Below are 19,675 nucleotides of genomic sequence, written 5' to 3' on the forward strand. Positions count from 1 at the left end.
AGTCCAGAAAAAGAGGTTGTCAACTAGCTGGTAGAAATTTGTAAGTTACAGGAACCAGAACTTTTACAGGATCTGGACCTAGACTATGGAGATCATTCCTACCAAAGATCAAAATAACCCCGGCCTTAATACTTCCCAAAGTTAATAAAAAATTCAGCTTCTTTCACTTGTTTTCCTGGCAATAATATTTTCAGCATGCACATGCATACCCTCACTCAAATGCAGAGATAAATAAGCATGTAATCAAAAAACAACTCTAAACTAATTTTCCTATTTTCTTCCTCTGGTGGAAGAGAGATTATTTCAACTACAATACATAGGGAATTTTAACTTTTGTATTAAAGTTATGGAAGGTAGATCAATCAATAGATAAATCTTCTTAACAACTGTTAATACTTGCATGTGGAAATGTAAGTGAATTTATGCAATTACTTTAAAAAATGCAAATAAAATAAGACTTAATGTCTGTTTCGAGCTAAACAAATCTTTATGGCACAGGGAGCATTAAGATGGCAATACTGGCCGACCTTAGTGTTAGTGGCATATGCTTCACTTTATAGGAATCAGTTCAGGACCACAGTATATTCTTAGTCTCCATGTGCAACTTCTATTGTTGTCACTTGGGAGCAATGCTTGGGGACTGAGGGCAAAATATGTCTATGTATCCTTATTTGCTACAAATGTGCTTTTACACAAGCTAAATTGCATTGGCACAACCTTATATGCATTTTCTGTGATGTGTGGTGAAATGCATGTGGAATGCTAATCAGTATTTGAAAAGAAAAACAGGCTTTGAAAGAAGTCATACTAAAATGCAGAACAAGAACCTGTTCCCCTACCATAAAATCCTGTAGAGATGGTGAGTCATTTGGAAGCAAACAAATGACCCTGACCACTTTCATTAAAAGAAAAAGGGAAGGAAGGAAGAAATCTGGTATAAAGTAATTCTCAAAGGATCCTGTCGATTATTTCTTGCTGCCTGCAAGAAATAATATGAGGGAAAAGGGGGGCTGGGGCGGGAGGAGAAACTCTGAGCAATTGTTGGCATCCTCCTTCCTGAACTCCTTTATTACCTAGAGTTTACTGCAGTTCCGCAGAAATATTGAGTCATCAAGGGGAAATGTCCAGGCCAAGTTCTGGAAATACACGACCCATTTTTGTTACTGCATAAGAATGGATAGGAATCAATTGTAGGGTTCTGAATGATTCTGAGGGATTAGGGGAGGGTAGAAGGGGGAGAGAAATGCATGGTCAGCTGCAGTTCTCTGCTTCTGAGATGAAGCAGACTTGAGACAGGCAAACAGACAGCTAGACAGATGGGGGAGACACAAAGAGAACAAGAGAGATGGACAGGGAGACTGAGATATTTATATGAGAGATCTGTTCTTGAGTCTAGGGATAAGCAGCTTTAAAACATCCATTGTCTGCTACAGTGGGAGGAAAACAGTGGGTTTTTTATATTTATACAGTATTTCCACCCTAAATGGCATAACCATCTAGCTGTGATGGTCCACTTAAGGATACACTGAGCCAACAGTAACCTAACAAGATAAATCAACAGGCAGTCTGTTCATAGCTGTTCATAAATATCACCTATGTAGTAAGTTCTCCTAAAAAGCCTTGCTCTTAATAAATGAAACCAAAAAGGGCAGAGGGGAAAGAGCAGCATAACATTCCTGGGTTGTTGGTTGTAGCCATGTTGGTATGGAAATAAAGGCAGGCAGAATTCTTTGGGTAGATGTGATACCTTTTATTCGACCAACTAAATAGTTGAAAAAAAACAAAAAACAAAAAACTGTTCTTTGCAAGGTTTCAGGCAAAAATGCCTTCTTCAGGCATAGAAAGACTCTGCTGGTAGAGTCTCCCTATGCCTGAAGGGTGTTAGAGCAAAAAGTTGAAAAGAATATTTTTCCAACTAGTAATTGATCTAATAAAAGATATCATTTCTACCCAAAGAATCTTGCCTGCATAATATTCCTCTATTTTAAATCTCGGGGGGTTTGTTTTCCCCACTTCTTGCTCCCCCTTTATTTGAACTCATTTATTAGCATTAATGGAAAAAACACTGCCCTTGCTGCCCTATACACCCATAAAGGCAGACAGAGGGGCTGCTTGCTCTACTGGAAGAAGCAATGTGTTACTTTGACCCAGCTCTGCAGCATCTATAGAGATCAGATACTTCACCAGGGCTTTTTGGCATTTTTAGCTAAAGCTGATTCAATCAGCTATTAGATAAAAGTGCCAAAAAAGCCCACTAAAGCACATGAACTGTACAGGCATCGGTCAAGCTGGATCCAACTAATACGCTGCCTCTTTGAGGCATGTGCAGGGGTCAGTGTGGGAGCGTGCAGAATTTAATGTAAAGCGCTTTTTTTCCTTTTGTTTTGTTTTGGGTTGTTTTGTTGGGTTTTTTGTGGGGGAGGGAGGGGGGGTGCTAAAGTCTGCAAGCCTCCAGGAAGATTAACTTGGCTGTCAGGTTTGACACCTAAATAGCTAGGTTATAATCTTTAATAAAAATATAAACTGCACAATGCTGTCTCAATAAAACAAAGGCTTTCTGCTCACCATGAACAAGGTCTCTTTATTGAGAGATTTACTTTTCATTTTGAATAGCTTCACAGCATTATCCTTAAAAAAATGCTCTGAGATTTTCATGCCATTCAGTCAATCTCCTGGTAGGGTTTCTCACTGAAATGAGCCCCTTTTGGTATAATGTAAGAACTGCCTCTCTTCTACAGGTAGTTTCTCTTCCACAAGTAGTTTCAGCTCATTTCTAGAATATAAACAAACTGTGATTTCATTTGGTCAGAAACACAAACAGCAGGCCAAATGCACAACTGGTGTTAGGGACCATAAATGCATTTTACTGAGCTCATTGCAACGAGGATACCAGCAGCGAGATTCACCAGTGCTGTACTTCACGTTTAACTTCTTTAAAGCAATGTCTTTTTCTAATCTTAAGTGAAGGAAAATAGTCTCTGTCAGTCTCCAATCTTTGAAAAGAAAATCATTTTTTCTAATAAACACACACAGAACTGATATCCTTAAATAGTTACAACATTAAAAGTACTCTGATACAACAATAGGCTTACAAACTAAAATTCTGATGCTACTTGAAGAAACTGGCAAGGAAACACAGTATTTTAAGGAACTAGGGACTAGGAACAGAACTTTATTCATAGCTTCTCTTTTTTGTCCCAATTTCAATGACACAAGTGGCATTTATTTATTTTCATTTAAAAATTCTCCTGAAGTGCTAGACACCAAGAAGGATTACAGCAAAAGTTGTCTATAAACAATAATGGAAAGCAAAGAGATGTGTTTCACTGTCTCAGATGAGTAAATGGCAATAGCAAACAGAAAGCATGTGTCCTTCAGCCATACCTCTCCTGTAAGTACAGTACCTGTCTTCAAGGTAGTATCAAGTTCAGTAGTAAATACACTGATCTCCAAGTGCCTACTGTCTGTCTGTCTTTTCTGAATTCCTGTTCAGAGGCTCTTAACGCAAATTATTTTTATATCACCATTTAAAAATATGTTTTGATATTTCAGGGCACTGTGTTTTTTGTGGTTAGTGATGAAACAATTTTTGAGAAGGGAGTGTGTGCTTAATCCCTGTACAAAGCACCTGCACCTTGCACCATGGGTGGTGCTCACTTGAGTGATGCATTTTATTTAGGGACGTGTCTCTTACGGGCAATTTCAGTGAAGTGACACAGAGTTCACCTGAGCAAGTTCAGGCTTAAACCAAATAGAATTGAACATATGAGTAAAGGAATGTGTTCAAAAAGTGGATCTGTTTTTCTTTCTAGGAGCACAGACAGCAACAAACCGGTAAGAGGGCATGCTTCTCCCTGCCCTGTTTTTAATGAGCAAGGTTTTATTCGCAAAACAAATAAAGAACATCTTGACGTATGAGTTTGAGTCCAAACTTACTTACAGTGGCATAAATCAAGAGACGCTCCACTGAAACCCAGCTAGTTACACTAGTATATAAAAATGGCTAGAGATCAAACACATTGGCTATGGATTTTGTTTCTTTTTACCATGGCAGTGTCTTCTTAGAATGAAAGATTACAAAAGAAAATTATTGCAGAGGAATTTTAGTGCACTCCAGATACCCATTTAAAATGATTAAATTAATAACTACTTGTAAAACCCAAGGGTCCAACCTTGCAAACCTTTACTCAACCAAGAAGTTCCACTGAAATCAATGCGACTGTTTTCATATGTAGAAATTACTCAATAAAGATTTGTAGGTTTGTGCCACAAGTTTCTACTTTTCACATGGACCTCACAGGGAGTTACATACACAAAATGATGTGAAGTTCAGGGAGAGTCTGTCACCTCCAAATTTCTTTTAATTCACACTCCCATGTTTTTCCCAGCCCCTTGAAGCATTTGATAGGTTGAGGATGTTTCAGAATTGGAAATGCTGGCAAAAAGCACAAACTTCCTGATGTAAAGAATTGTCACTCATGGATAGCAAACAAAAATCAATTCTAGTTTGCATATTCAATCTGATTTTGGCTTGTATGTTAAATCATAAAATGGCAGAATTCTCACACAGTAGATAGATTTCACCCACTTATTCATGCATGTATGGATCTACTAATCCTCACGTGCCAAAAAGTCAAAACTGTTCCTGCAGGTTCAAAACTGTTCTCATCTTCTACTTTCACATACTGTAGGGTGGTGCTCTCCAGAAGATACTCCCTAAGATTCTTCTCAGAGTTGCTGATCTCTTTTGACCTTTCTTGGCTGGACAAATCAATAGCTTGCATTCTAAAATCATAACTTCAGGGGATATAGTCCATTAAAAGGGTCCACAAAAAAAAACTACTGGACCAAATTTTCAAAGGAACCTCAACAAGAAACTGGTTCCCCATTGCCACAAAACTAAGATGACCCTAACACAAAGATAGGTAAATACAGCCCATCTGAAAGAGACATGGTAAGCCCCACATCACATACATTTTTGGGGATACAGGCTAACTTGGACACGCTCTCAAGGTGCGCTGACCAAAACCTGATGGCCTTCAACGTAGAGAAGTGTAAGGTGCTGCACCTCAGTAGGAAGAACCCTCAATATACTTAAAGCTCAGCAGTCCTGCGCTCGCTAGCACCATGACCAAAAGAGACTTGGGGGTCCTGACTGACCACAAGATGAACGAGTCACCAATGTGATGCTGTGGCTGGCAAAGCAAACCAAACTCTGGCATGCATGTACCGATGCATCTCAAGCAAAATCAGGCATGTGATCCTCCCACTTTACTTGGCCTTGGTGAGGCTGCAGCTGGAGTACTGCATACAGTTTTGGGCCCCCCACTTCAGGAGGGATGTGGAAAAACTTGAGAGAGTCCAGAGGACAGCCACTTGTATGATCCAAGGCCTGGAAGACAGGCCGTACAAGGAGAGGATGAGGGATTTGGGACTCTTCAATCTGGAGAAGAGAAGGTTCAGGGGGGACTTGGTAGCAGCCTACAATTACATAAGAGGGGTACATCAGGACCTGGGAGAACACCTATTCACCAGAGCTCCCCAAGGGATAACAAGGTCTAACAGCCATAAACTCCAGGAAGGCCAATTTAGACTAGACATAAGAAAAAAGTTCTTTACAGTACAAGAGTCCAGGGTCTGGAACAGACCCCCTCCCCCCCCCCACTCTGGACTCTTAAGAAAACATTTGGATATTTTTCTTACTAGGATCACTTGATCCCAGCTGACTTCCTGCCTATGGCAGTGGGACTGGACTTGATTTCATGAGGTCCCTTCCAGTCCCTAAAGTCTATGAAAGTCTATGAAATCTATGAAATTTTGACTTCTTCACTCCCACAGCTGAGCTGCACCTTTCTTTCCCATTTCCAATGATCTATGTTTCTTCACCAACTTTAAATGCCTGGCAAGCATCACCAAATGGGGTCCCAAACAGTTCACCCAGAATCCCTCTGTCACCCCCTCTCAGCCTGGCACATGTGATATGGTTCTTCCCTCCATGAAGGGAAGCCAGACTAGGTTGCCCTGCACCTCATTTGCATATGCATTTTTGGAGCATCCCAGGACTCATGGCAAGAACACCTAGCTCCAGTTACGAGTGGGTGGCTAAGTAGCACATGGATCCTTTGTGGGGCTGTATCTGGAGTATACACACATAATGAACAATGCTGAGCTGGAGGGTTACCATGGCTTGAAATGCTGTTGACTCTGGTGGGGCCCAACCCAATGAAGTACGTGGTAAATCATGAGCCTTTGGCTTTGGACTAATATCACATGTAGTTTTGCCACCTCTTAAAGGCTCAGATCAAACATAGTGGCTTCTTAACCTGGCAGAGAAAATACCATGCATCTGTGTCCAAGGCGGCAGTTTTCCTGAGCCGCTTCACAGGAGAACTGCTCTTCTGGCATGGTTCAGTACCTGCTGAGGTGCAGCACCTTTAAACCCAGTTTATGGAAATGGGATTCTCCTCCCTTGCTTGCTCCAAGGGCTTTATGGCTAAGGACAAGCAAAATCTGGGGGCATCTGAACCCCAAGCCTTGGGCCTGCAAGTAGGATGCTTGCCAAAGACTTTGGAAACATCTGAAGCCCCGGGTGCACGTGGAGGATGCTTGCCAGTAGTAGGGCCACTTATGGTTCTGGACTCTTGGATTTGGAATTAGTTTTGGCTAATTTGGCCTTGGATACAAACTATATATATTTGAAAAAAAAAAAACAAAAACAAAAACAAAAAGTTTGCCACCAGGGTGGTTTTCCTACTGGCTGAGGAAAACCACGAATGTGGCAGGGGATAGTACCTTGACAGAGGTAATGCATAATTAGTCTCCCACTTTCACTTTCAGTGGGAAGATCTCGGCTATATAAGCCAACTTTATGGAAATGGGAGACTCCTCCCTAGCTTGGTCCTGTGAACATACAGCTGAGGGCAAGCAAAACTTGGGGGCATCTTAATCCAAAGGATTTGAAAGCATCTGAAGCCCCAGGCAGGGCCACATGTGGTTCTTGAATGACTCACAGATTTGGAAATGATTTGGTTGATTTGACTTAGGACACAAAAAATTTTCGATTAAAGAAAATGTAGTTTGTACTGCATATAAGTAGGTACCAAAGTGCTGCTGAAAAGCATGTTTATAGAGTGCCTGTGCTAAAACTTGTGGTAATTTCAAAAAAAGGTTACATGCATCAATTCTGGATAAATTAAGTGTATGGGTACTACATGAAAATTGCTACAGCCATGTTTCATTTCAAAGTTACTGTTTTTGCTCCTTGCTTTTATGTGATTAGTGGGGATCCTGGTTTTCCCTGACAAAAAAAAAAAAAAATATCACAAATTCTCTAATAAAAATAAATAGCAAATTGTCTGATAAAAACCCCAAAATCTACGATTAAGATGAAAGGCAACTATATAAACATGCATCAGTTGAACACTATATTTTCTTGATATATTTACATTTTTAAAGCGATTTGGAAGCCTACCAGTGCCTCATTCACTATAAGCAGACAAGGTTCCTTGGGTGAATTTGATATCTTTTATTAGACCAACCCAAATAGTTGGAGAATATTTATTAAGCAAGCTTTCGGGTTCAAAAACCCTTCGTCAGGCTAAGGAAGTTTCAGCAGTTGTTGTGTGCTCTTCCTGGATGGAATGAAAAGTAAACAAGCCAGGGGGTGGGCAACTGACTCCCCTAGCTGCCAGGGCTATGGGGCCAGGGAACTGGGTCAGCAGTCCCCTGCTGCTGGCAGGAAGCAGCAGCTGCTGCAACAGAATGGCTTACGGAGCTTGCCCCCGCGCCTGCCCATTGTGGGCTTGGGCAGGAGTGGGGCCAGCTCCCCACCACTGCGCTCACTCCCAAGGAGCAAGGGAGAAAGATACCCCCCAGATCTGTGCACAGGCTGGATGCAGCTCGGGGTCCCTGACCTGCTGCCCTGGCCCCTTGGGGACCTCCGCAGCCCAGCAGGAGTGACCTGGCACAGCAGGGCACAGTAGGGTCACCTGGGGGAACTCATTGCCACTGTGAGCTCCACGCTGCCCTGGCAAGATATCCCCTGCCCATGCAGCAGCAGCATAGTGCACAACCCTGCGCCACTGCCCTCACTGCTGCTGTGTGGGCAAGGGATGCCTCACCAGCTCAGCGTGGAGCTCGCAATGGCAACAAGCTTCCCTATGTAGTTCTGCTGTGTCCTGCCACGCCGGCTGCAAAGTACCCAGGAAGCCTAAGCCCACAGCAAGCAGCCCACCCCACCCCACCCCACCACTACCCACAGATCTCAGGGGCACGGGTCCCCCCTGCACCCTCTGGGAGTGCATGCAGTGGTGGGGAGCTGGCCCACCCCCAAACTGCAGATGAGTCTCCCGTGGCCCCATCCCTCTCCCCGCTGAGGCCCTGTGGCCCCGGGCCCCAAGCCTCGTGTACTGTCCAAGTTGGGCAGCAGCCCCAGCCCTGCCCAAATCCCTCCCTCCCTATGGGGGTCTCAGTTCCTCCCCTCCCTCCAACTTACCTGCAGAAGATGCTCTCCAGGTTGCTTGGGGCCATGTGCACACACATCCACATGGTGCCCCCTGCCTGACTGCCCTCCTCCCACTTCCCCCCCCACCCCACCCCCCCTCCCCAGCTCCTTTCAGGCTGGAACTCTGCCACCCTGCAGAGAGTTCTTTGCAAAACTGCAAAATCTGCAGGTTTCTCTGTTAAAATGAGAAATCTGCATTTTTCTTGGGTAACAGAAAACCCAGTTTGCTGGCAATCAGGGAAAGCAGGGTCTAACAGCAAGGAGAAGGGAAAGGGGATGCCAGGGGGAAAAACTGGGGGGTAAGTTAGAAGCAGAGAGTAAAACAATAAATTTGACCCCCAGTTTACACAATAAATTTGACCCCCGGTTTATTTTCCCTGCTATAACAGTGGGAAGGGAACAAATTCAAGGCAAATCTCCAATAATTAGATTCTATACCTGCAAAATTATAACTAATTTATAAATATTTTCCATATATAGAATTTAATTATTAGGGGGTCATCTTATAATCGGGGTCATCTATATTTGGGTAAATATAGTAATACTACAGTATATACACAACCATACTTCTGCGCATAAATAGTAATCCTAGACTAGCTGTCAAAGGTTATAGGCCCAATCCATTCTCTTCTGGTCCCTGCACAACTCTCAGAAGTACCAGGCAGAAGTACAGTCTTATGCTTTGTGAAGTACTATTCCAACTATACATCTCAGGAGACAGTCATTTCAAAAGTATGGGTCTCTCTCCAACGGTACAGGGCCAAAAAGGGGCATGACTTGGTCCTTTTTCTGACAGCAATGTAACAATTGTGACCATTACCATTGCAATGAAGAGATGCAGGAGTGGCAACTGCGGGGCACTTAATTGTGCTCTCCCAGTGTAGAGTAGCACTGTATTGCATCCAGTGCAAGGTTGTGCCTAAATAGTCAAATCAAACTGTTTTCTGTTTGCAGGCTACTCTTAAACATTATCTGTTTAAATAATCTTGAAAGCATGAAACTGACTTGGCTATGTATTTTTCCTGAATGCATTATATTACATTTAGTTTAGCTGAAGTCAAAGGATTTCCTAAGAACAGACAGGGGGGAGAGAGAGAGACAGAGAGAGAAGATGTAGCTTCCTACCTGCTTGGTTGGTTGTCACAGTGACTGAAACAGCCTGGTCCTGGCTGGGATTTTGCTTGGATACTCCATTCACTGCCCAAACTTCAAAGGTGTAGTTAGTGTGTGCCAGAAGGTCAGTAATAGAGACCTTTGTGGTTTTTAAGCCATTCTGCTGGGGGCTGAAGTGCACACCACTGCCACATGACCGACAGCGGTTAAGGTCATTGGCACCACATCTCTTGCACACTACATTGTAGGAGATGTCTTCACGGCCACCTTTGTTCTGAGGGGGGCTCCACTCCAAGTTCACTGATGTCTCATTGACATTGGAAATCAAGTTCTGGGGAGAAGATGGAGGGCCTAAAAATGGAAGACCAGAGCTTATTAGTAATATGTAGTAATATCCTTTCATAGCATCTCAAAACTGCATCTCCTGAGAGAGGCTGAATACTCACAACTCAATGAAATCAATGATACTGGACTGTGTGCACTGAATGAAGGTTTATAGGTAAATAATTAATGTTCCTTTCATCAAAGGATCTCATAAAATTCTAAGACACCAGTTAACCAGAATATACTGATTATAAGTGTGAACTTTTCAAAATATTATTAAGTTTTTCATTATCTACCGATTCTGGCTTCAAACATGCAAACTTCCCTTTATTTCAAATTACCACAATCTCCCATTACATACAATAAGAGTGGTGCCTCAGATGTTCCTCAGTCAAACTGGACATCATACCACAGAATCTTCTGCTTGTGGAAAAATGGGTGCCACTGAAGTCAGTCACATTGCACTCAATGGAAAGTGCAAACCACTGGGAGGGAAACTAGAACTCCAAGAAACTTAAAGAACATGGAGGAAGAGGGGCATATGAGATGCAGAATGGAGATTTGGTTAGGGGGAAGAACAGAAAACTAAAGAGTTGCAGGAGGGAGACTGAAGGAAAGGAAGAGATGGGGAGAAAGAAGATAAAATATAGGTGAGGGTAAATAATGAGGAATCTAAATGTAGTAAGGAGGGGCATGAGATGGTACACAGGACCTGAAGAAAGAATATGAATGGACAGGAGAATACTAAGTACACCTAAGGAGGAGGCAGAGAGGATGGAAATGGAAGAGGGATAGGATGTCAGCTCCCCACCAGGGTTAGGGGAAGACAGGTGGAAATCCTACCCTTACAGGATCCATTGTTACTCATTGTTAAGACTATAGACAAATGTAACTTTTAATCCCTTTAAAAAGGGAAGGAAGCTACCACTCAGGAATCTGCACCAGTAGTTATGATAACTGTTGTATTTGCACATTCAAAAATAAGCTAATGCTGTGAATGAAACAGGGTTAAAGTTGCAAAGGTTTTCCTGAATTTGTATGCATGATGACAGTAGCATCATAACAGCTTGTACAGATATCACTTGGTATCAGTGTATTTATTGTAGCTGTGTTTTCTAATATAAGTATTTTCCTCCATTGCCCCAATCCCAGCATTTGAGGGAGGAGAGGGTGGGGGCAGGCAGAGGCAGCACAGGGTACCAGGATACTAGCACAGGCCCCCAACACATGGGGCTGGGCACAAACAGTGCAGTCCAGAGCTGGTCAGGTGGGGCCCAATCCTGGTGTGCAGGGTCTGATCTAGCCAGCAGATCTGCCCTGCACCACTCTTTTGGTCAGCAGGGCCAAAATATTGGGCACCACTGATCTACACCTTCTAAAGCAACTGCCCCCCCCCCACACCCAAAAACCAAAAAACCCCAAACTGCACAACTGTTAATGATGTGATTTTAAATTGAATCTTGTCATACTTGAGATTAGATTAATTATTTATGAATGCTTAGATTGGGTAAAGTGACTTAAAACTTCTCTGGAAGGTAGGTAATTGACTTTATAAAACAAGGAATACTTTTCCAGCCACTGAAATGCAACCAGGTAGAAGATGACATCTACACAACAACATTACACAACATTTTAGGATCGAAAGTAAAGAATATTGTTTCTGAGGCAAATGAAACTGCAGTGTGGAAAAAGGTAGGCAGAATGTAATGATCCAAGTGGGAATCTGACTGGGGTACTGAAGGCCCTCCTCTTAGTGCTTAGTAATCTTTAATGATCACATGTGGTTAATGTTTCAAATTTGCATTTTACAACCCCCAAAATCTTAGAAAGAAACATTTTCCTAGAAGTTTACAAGGTAACATATGGTTTCTAGAGCTAGTGAAAAAACACAGGAAAAAATAAACTCTTTACAAGTTTGTTTGTTTGCAGGTTTCCTAGAGTATGCTATTTCACTGTAATTTCAAATTCAAAACATTTTGATCAGTTCTACAGTTGGCAGGAAAATAGAAGTGCAGGGAAACTCATAAAAATACTATTCACACCACATTTTTTAAAATTTTTCAATTATTTTGAAATTTGGAAAAAAATCATGCTGTAATTACATTGTGTGTAAATACATTAATTGTAATCTCTTGACTGTCAAAGGTGTGAAAACACCTATTAGGTGATGCCTATGAACTGAATACATATCATGCTGAAGTTCCAGAGAAATATAGATATCATAGAACTGCAAAGCAAAAAGCACTGAAGAGATTAAGTTGCTTAAGAGGCCATGAAGGGACAGATAAGATCTCGTTGCACAGACTTATCAGGGGCACCTACCAGAAGCCTCAGCTCTGTAGCATGCTGTGAAGGGAAAACTTCTAGGGACAGCTGCATGTAAACCAGTTTAAGTGATCAGAAACAGGTTTAAACCCGTAACAGAACATAAGTTCAGTGCACATAAACCAGTTTCAAAATGGCCCAAACTGGTTTAAGATAAACCTTGTTGAATGCAGTATCAGATTTAACTGATTTGGGTCAACCTGGTTTATACAACTTCTGTCCCAGACCCCTTCCTGGTTCAAGTTATGTCACAGACCCTCAGCATCCCAGATGCTTTGCAGCCCTGGGCAGGGCTGCACTCTCTGCTCCAGAGAGCAGGACTGGCCCAGCCCCTCTGCTCCCTAGCTGAAACAGGGACAAAGGCATGGCCCCCTGAGGCAAAGGGAGCAGGTAGGGGGTTTATTTCCCCGCCCCCCGCTACTGGGGGACTGAGGCCCCTGTCACTCATTCCCCACCTCCCCATTCCAGCAACAGGGGAGGAAGAATGGCCAGAGCCAGCTGACATGGCCCGTGCCATCCATCTGCCTTGCCAGTGGCTGGGGCTGCAGGGCTGAGCCCTGCCAGCTGGCAAGTCCTGCTGAGGGTGGAGGCAGATGGCTGGGCACCAGGTCCAGGTCCTCCCTGCAGCTGGGGCTGGGGCCACAGGGGCTGTCATGGAGCCCCAGCTGGCTGGGTAGGGCCCCGCAGGGCAGCCCATGGGGTCATAAGCCACAACAGTGACAGCTGGAGATAAGAGGGGCAAAAGAGCCCCCTGCCCTGGGCAGCACACAGTTGCTTGTGCAGCTGCAACCCCAGATGCTGCACAGCACAGGGGGCACAGCAGTGATGGCTGTCAGGCTCAGGGCCCAGTGGCACCTCCAAGCTGGCCCAGGAAGCCTGCTCCTCAGCCAGCCCCCATCTGTGCTGCCGGGCTGGGCTGTCAGAAAGCAGCCTAGGAAGGGCTCTGATTCCATGGGCCACCCTGTGTGACCCTACCCAGCCATCTGGGGCTCCGTGACAGCCCAGCCCGGCTTTGGCACAGGGAGCTGGAAGCAGTCTGGCCATGCTTCCCCACGGCCCCAGTCTGGGCTTCCCCAATGCCTCTGCCCTCAGCAACACCCCCATGCCAGCTGGGCTCAGCCCTGCAGCTCCTGCTGCTGTAACAGCCCCAGCCCTGGGCAGATAGCAGGGCCATGCCAGCCGGCTCTGGCCAGGCCTTCCGCCATCCGAGCAAGAGCAGGAGGGAAAGCTGGGCAGACCCCAACTGAGGTCCCGTGCCCAGAGTCAGGGGAATTTAATCCCTACCCCCTGTCCCCCTTTGCCTAAGGTGCTGACCTGGCTGGTGCCTGGCCTCGGGGACAAGCTTGGCCAGGGCTGCTTCTCCCATCCCCCTCCAGGCACAGCCTGGCTGGGGTCCCTACAGGCCAGGATGGGGGTTTAAACCCCTCCACAATCATACTTAGCCCCTGCCAGGGGCCTGGCCACGCCCCCATGTCAGCTTCCCTCCAGCCTTGCGGCTGCTGCAAAGGGAAGGGAGGGCTGCTCTAGCACCCCCAGCTTCTAGCCTGAGCCACTGCAGGCATGTGCCTGCATTTCCAGAATTACACATGAATGTCTGCTCACTTGTAAACCTGCAAAAATTGAATCACTTTGGGCTCCAGCTTTTTGAATATCTATCCCTAGCCCTTATGGCTATAAGTTACCTTTGGGTCCACACAAGAAACCAAGGTAAGTTTCACAAAGAGAAAAGAACTAGTGTTTAGCATGAACATTTTGTTTTGTTTTTATTCTAAGGGTGATAGGGTAAAGGAAAAAGATGGATGAATATAAAGAGACCCAATATACTTAAGGCTCTTAAAATATGGCAACTTGCCACTGTAGCAAGAAAAACCTCTCCCCTATTCTCACCTCACAGGTATAAATCAATTCATTTATTTGAAAAGAGCCTTCTATTTCCTGGCCTGAAGTAGACTAGCATGTCTACTGAGCTAGAAGGTCAGGCCACAAAAAACCTGCAGAGGGTGACCTACTCTTCTGTGCAGCACAGAGGAGTTCTCAGGCTGTTAAATTCTGTGTTCCTTTTTTTTTTCTGTGGCAGAATTTGAAGGCTTCACCCAGGATTACAGCCTTATTGTCCTCGGGTCTGTACATGCACCTATAATACAGGACATCCTCTGCACTGAAGAGCTTAACTGAGTCCAGTAAAACTAACAGGCAAGGGACTGGAACTGGTTCTCTCTCTGTTGTGCAGATGGAAAACAGAAGTATGCAGAAAGGAAGCAAGTTGTACAAGGTCAATCAGAAAGTGTGCTGAGATGCAGGAACTGATCTTAGATCTCCTGAGACACCCAGAGCCCAAACTTCAAAACCAACTCTCCTCTGTGTAAAACTGAATGAATGAGGCCACTTGGAAAGAAGGGGGAAAGTAATCTCTAATAAAATCTAACTGGTATAAATCCACTGGTCAAAATAACCTAAGAATGACAGTTAAGGCAGGACAGTGGAAACAGACACTACTGTAACCATGAGTCGCAGTAGCATGCATAAAACTATTGCTGATGCACTGAAGTAGGGCTGAAAGTCGAATTCTCATTCATTTAAGCATTTCCCAACTCCTTTACATCAAGCTTAAGCTATATGCACAAAGTGACAACACTGGTCCCTCAGCATTTCTAACTCATAGCAAATTCTGCCTACCAGCCTTCAACTTCAATACAGTATGAGAATTAAAAGTCTTTTAAAGATAAAAGCATCCAGAAAAAAAATCTTAGTAGAGTATAATCCTACTCCATTCTCCCAGGCTAAAGACCTGACTTTGCAAGGTGCTAAGTGTCCTTGAAAATCCACTGGAACTGAGAACACCAAAACACTTCTGAGGACCTGCTCAGTACTGCACAGAATCAAACCCTCAAGAAAACCCACAACCTCACAGTGCCTTGCTTTGGAGAATCACTCAGCATTTTAAAGTCAGTGAGAACCTGACATGTCAAAGAACTGTTTTTCTTACAGCTCTCATTACATTTATTATGCCATCAAACAATCTTTTTTTGCATGGTCTGCAAAGCTATTGCCATTATGGTGCGCTTCTAAAGCAGGACCAGGCTGGAAAATCCTTATTCTCACTGAGTGGTACCTATTTTTTTTTTTTTTTTTTTTACATGGAGTCCTATTGATTTCATGAGGTAAGTACAAAATATAAGAAAGGTTCTGACAATCTGGCCCATAATAATTAAAAACAAAAAGCAGTTGCCTACATTTGACTCTGCAGCAATCTTGGGATTAAGACCAGAGTTACTCTGATGTCCATTAAGATATTAAAGACATTTTCCAAGGCTCCAGGTCCAGTTTCACGTGGGAAAATGTGCCACAATGAATCAAGCTCCACAAAAGCAAAAAGTTAGTAATTAGTATGTGGCATGGCTGTGTCTAAACAGAGAAGCAATGAAGCGGAAAACTAGAGAGACAGATGTTTGCAGGTTGCAGAGATGAGCACACTACTTCCACCATACAAAGGAAGATGTGGGGGAGTTACCAAATGGTGGACTGACATTAAGGCAAGGGAAAAGCAATTTTCTTTCATTCTGGTGTATATTTGCTAATGGAGTTAGGAGCAGGGAGAATTTTCAGATTGACAAACCTGCTGATAAGTGTTAGGCATATCTCCTACATCACCTATGATCAGCATTTGCTTTGTTTTTGAGAACAGAGCTGCCTCTAGTAAATGAGAAAAAATCCTTTCAATGACACATAGCAGAAAATCCTTTCAGAGATATGAGGGGCAATAACCAGTGGAGCAAGTGTTTTTCCATGGCAGAGCAAGCATGTGGAGAGACCAAACAGACTAGATCTCATGTGGAAACCAAACATCTTGCAGGCCAGAATGCTACATTCCCTTTCTGTGCCCTTGCAGAGGGAAGTTTTGAGAGAGTGATGGTCAGGGAGAAATTAGGCAGGATACATCTGTAACCATGCTGCCAACTCTGGTGACTTGATCATAAATGCCATGATTATCAGTGCTTTCTTAAAAGCTTCATCCACTTGAATCAAATTATTACATGAGAATCTCAGCTCTTGTTTTAAAAAGTATACAGCCTTCCCAGTAGCAGAGAAAACCATGAAAACAAAGTAAACGAATATGCTGCACAGGCTCAAAAAACAGAAGTATAAAATCAAAAAGAATCCAAACCCCAAGATTTTTAGAAGCTGTTTAAGAGTGTGCCTTCTGACTGCGCACATTGTTTAAAAACTTTTTAAAAAAGTTTTAAAGCCAGTCTCCTGATTTCAGGGGCATGTGCACCATTAAACATTCCTGCCCTGTGGAAGAGATGGAGAACAAACTCTACTGCAGTGTTCTTAGGCCTTCTCTTCTGAGTGACACTGATCACCCTGTGTTCAGTCTATTTATCAGTAGTATAACTGGGGATGAGTATTTGTCCCACAGGCCAGTCACAGAAGAGAAGTTTTTCACTGGATTCTCTCAGATGCCATGAATTCTGCTTTGCAAATAAACATCCTAAATCACTCAAACCAAAAAGCAAACAGGTAACCTTGGCAGAACAAGGCGTGTATGTTTCATATCAGCGTACTCCACTTACTATTGCCTGGAGATGTATTAAAAGAGTTCTAAATCTTAATGAGTTTTCATTTAACCCAAATATAATCCTTGTCAGATTGCTGTTTTCCCCTTAATCTTAAACTACCTAATGGACTCTTCTCCCTCCACTCATGGTGGATCAGGAGCTGGGGTACTAAGGTGCACGGTTGACAGCCCAGAGAGGTCACAAGTGCAAGGCCACAGTAGAAACACTCATGGTGTGGCCTGTCAGATTCCAACAAATCTGCAAATTCTGCTAAATGCCTTGTCACAAGGACACAAAAAAAGAAAGAGTTACTAAATCATGTTTGGCTTTTATCTTGCTACAGTCAATATCAACCCTAAGCACAGTGTTGTTTTTCAAACTGCCAGCCAAATGCATGTTCAGGAAGACCACTTGTCAAAAAGTTAAGAACACCCACACTGACAGAAGACCTGTACTAAGAGAACTCAAAATGTGCCAGCTCTCATGCCCTGACCTCTCATGCTGTAATTTAATTTTTTCACCCATCCCCTTATCTTCTCTTTTCCTCCCCATAAAACATCAAGCTCCTGTCAGAAAACCACTAGTGTCAATATCTAAAGCCCACTGAAGTTAATGGAAACCCTTTCTTTGAAATTACTCTAATCCCTTCTTTCTAACCAAAGAACAGGGCACTATGGATAGGGACCTACCCAAATCAAGGAGGCAGGTGGCCAATTTCACACACAAGTCGCGGGGCCAACCACCATTTTCATGGGCTTATCACGGCAGCCCCCCCCCCCCCCCCGCCATACCTCTGATTGGCTGAGAAGTCCCTGTGGCCCTGCCTCTTGCTGCTGACTGGATGAGAGGGCTATCCATTGTGTGGTCCCACCCCATTCCAATCAGCAGCTCCCTCTGACCGGCATCTCTCAGCCAATCAGTGGGGCGGGGGTGACAATCAACTTGGCTGCTCCCTTTTATGCTGGCAGCCTGGGCCACAGTGGCCGTAAGGGCTGCTGGTTTCCACTCGGGAGCCAGTATTTTATTTTTAGTAGGGGTTTGGGGGTTTTTTTGCGACTTTCACAGACAATGTCCCTAACTAGAGAGTAGAAAGATTAACAGTCACAAAACATAATGGTACAGCCTATGGGAAGATCCAGGATTTTGTAAAAGCGAGTGCGAGAGCAGTAACCGATGCTACGAGGGTGACTACACCCTCATTCTCAGCTTCCTCCAACCCTCCACCTCTGTAAGCCTACTTCCGGGCTGGTGGGGATTGTGCAAGTAGATAGAACCCACTTGCTTCCACCCCTGCCACTGAGCCCAACTGCCTGCACAGCCCGACTAGAGTGGCGCAGGAGTGGTTCTAGAGCTTTCTGCCTCCACCCCCCCCCCCCCAACATTGATATGTGAATGCATCAACCCATCACAAAGGCATATAGCACAAGAAACATCATATGTAGGTGATCAATGCTTCTATAATGGTCTACTCACTGTATGTCCAGCAACTCATGCATACCCAAAGAAAAGGAAAGGCAGGCTCTTTATGCACATGCCTAGGCACGATCATAGTCCTGACACTCAAATGTGCGAGCACTGTAAAGGTCTGCCAATGTTGGGAAAGTACTGGGCAAAAAGAATAAAGGATGGAGCCCTAGCCTATTGCCTGTCCCCACTACACAGTAGAAAAGAACTTACCTGCATGAGGCGAAGTGAATACTGCACTTTGTCAAAGGATGGTGCTGTAAAATGTTCCTTCCATGCCTGAATGGGGCAAAATGTTTCCACAGTATTCCCACTGAGGTAGCGTACTGTGGCATACACTACCCATGATCTGTGACACACAAACACAGTTTGGCCTTTCATGGAGACACACCCTAGGAATCCCAACCTAGCCTATTTCCCTGCTGCTCCGAATCCTTCTCGACCTACATGGTCTTAAAAGATAGGGACAGACATTCAAAAAGCCTGAGCCTGAATGGATTCAGTCTTTTCAGGTTATCCTAAGGTGGCTAGGCTGAATCAGTTTGTAACTGCACCGACATCCCAGAAATGCAGGCACATGCCTGCAGTGACTCAGGCTAGAAGCCAGGGGTAGCTAGCCCTCCATGGGCTTCCCTTACCTTCTACAGTGCTGAGTCAGGGGGGGGTGTGACCAGGCCTCAGCTGGATGCTCTGATTAGGGAGGGGTCACCACCCTCCCTGCTTATGACCAGCCCAGCAGGGAATTGTTAACATAGTGTTTAATCACCCCTAACTCAGTGTTTATCACACAATTAAGAAAACAACTGAGGGACATTACCAGCCACCTGCTGATTCTGCCTTTGTCCCATCTGCCACAACATGGACTGTAGCCAGCATGTGGTCTGCTAGCTAATGTTTGTGTCTGTGTAAGGCAGAGGGGATGGGGAGGGAGCAGGGGGAAGCCAGGCAGATGCCTGCCATCTATGCTGAGCTCCAGTTAGGGAGCAGAGGGAAGGGGCCAGCTCTGATGTGGAGCAAAGAGCCCCACCTAGCCCAGAGAGCATGCCATATGGTGGGGGAGTCTTTAGACTTAAACCAGCAAGGGGTCTGGGACAGACATTACATAAACCAGTTTGATCCAAATCAGTTAAGTCTGATACTACATTCAACCAGGTTTACCTCAAACTGGTGTCATTTTCAAACTGGTTTATGTACACTGAACATCTGTTCTGGTACAGGTTTAAACCAGTTTCTGATCACTGAAACTGGTTTATGTGCAATGCCTGTTCCTAGTCCAAAAGCCTTTTGAAAAAAAAAAAAAAAAATCTAGGACCAGCTGTTTAGAAATCTAAAGCCACTGTTCTAGGGAACTTTGTGCAAGCTGTTACTATGACTAAGGTTTTAATAT

General features: G+C 44.2%; 1 protein-coding gene across 2 annotated transcripts in view; it reads right to left on the reverse strand.

Annotated features, from left to right (window-relative positions):
• Window positions 1–19,675, reverse strand: part of EPHA4 (EPH receptor A4) — a 148,449-nt gene that overhangs the window by 61,435 nt on the left and 67,339 nt on the right. For both annotated transcript variants that reach the window (XM_006266068.4, XM_059730942.1), the window contains exon 5: window positions 9,629–9,967. In XM_006266068.4, coding sequence (XP_006266130.1) covers window positions 9,629–9,967 — 339 coding nt within the window. The remainder of the gene's footprint in view (window positions 1–9,628; window positions 9,968–19,675) is intronic.

Source organism: Alligator mississippiensis, chromosome 7, assembly GCF_030867095.1.
Source record: "Alligator mississippiensis isolate rAllMis1 chromosome 7, rAllMis1, whole genome shotgun sequence".
NCBI classification, from domain to species: domain Eukaryota; kingdom Metazoa; phylum Chordata; order Crocodylia; family Alligatoridae; genus Alligator; species Alligator mississippiensis.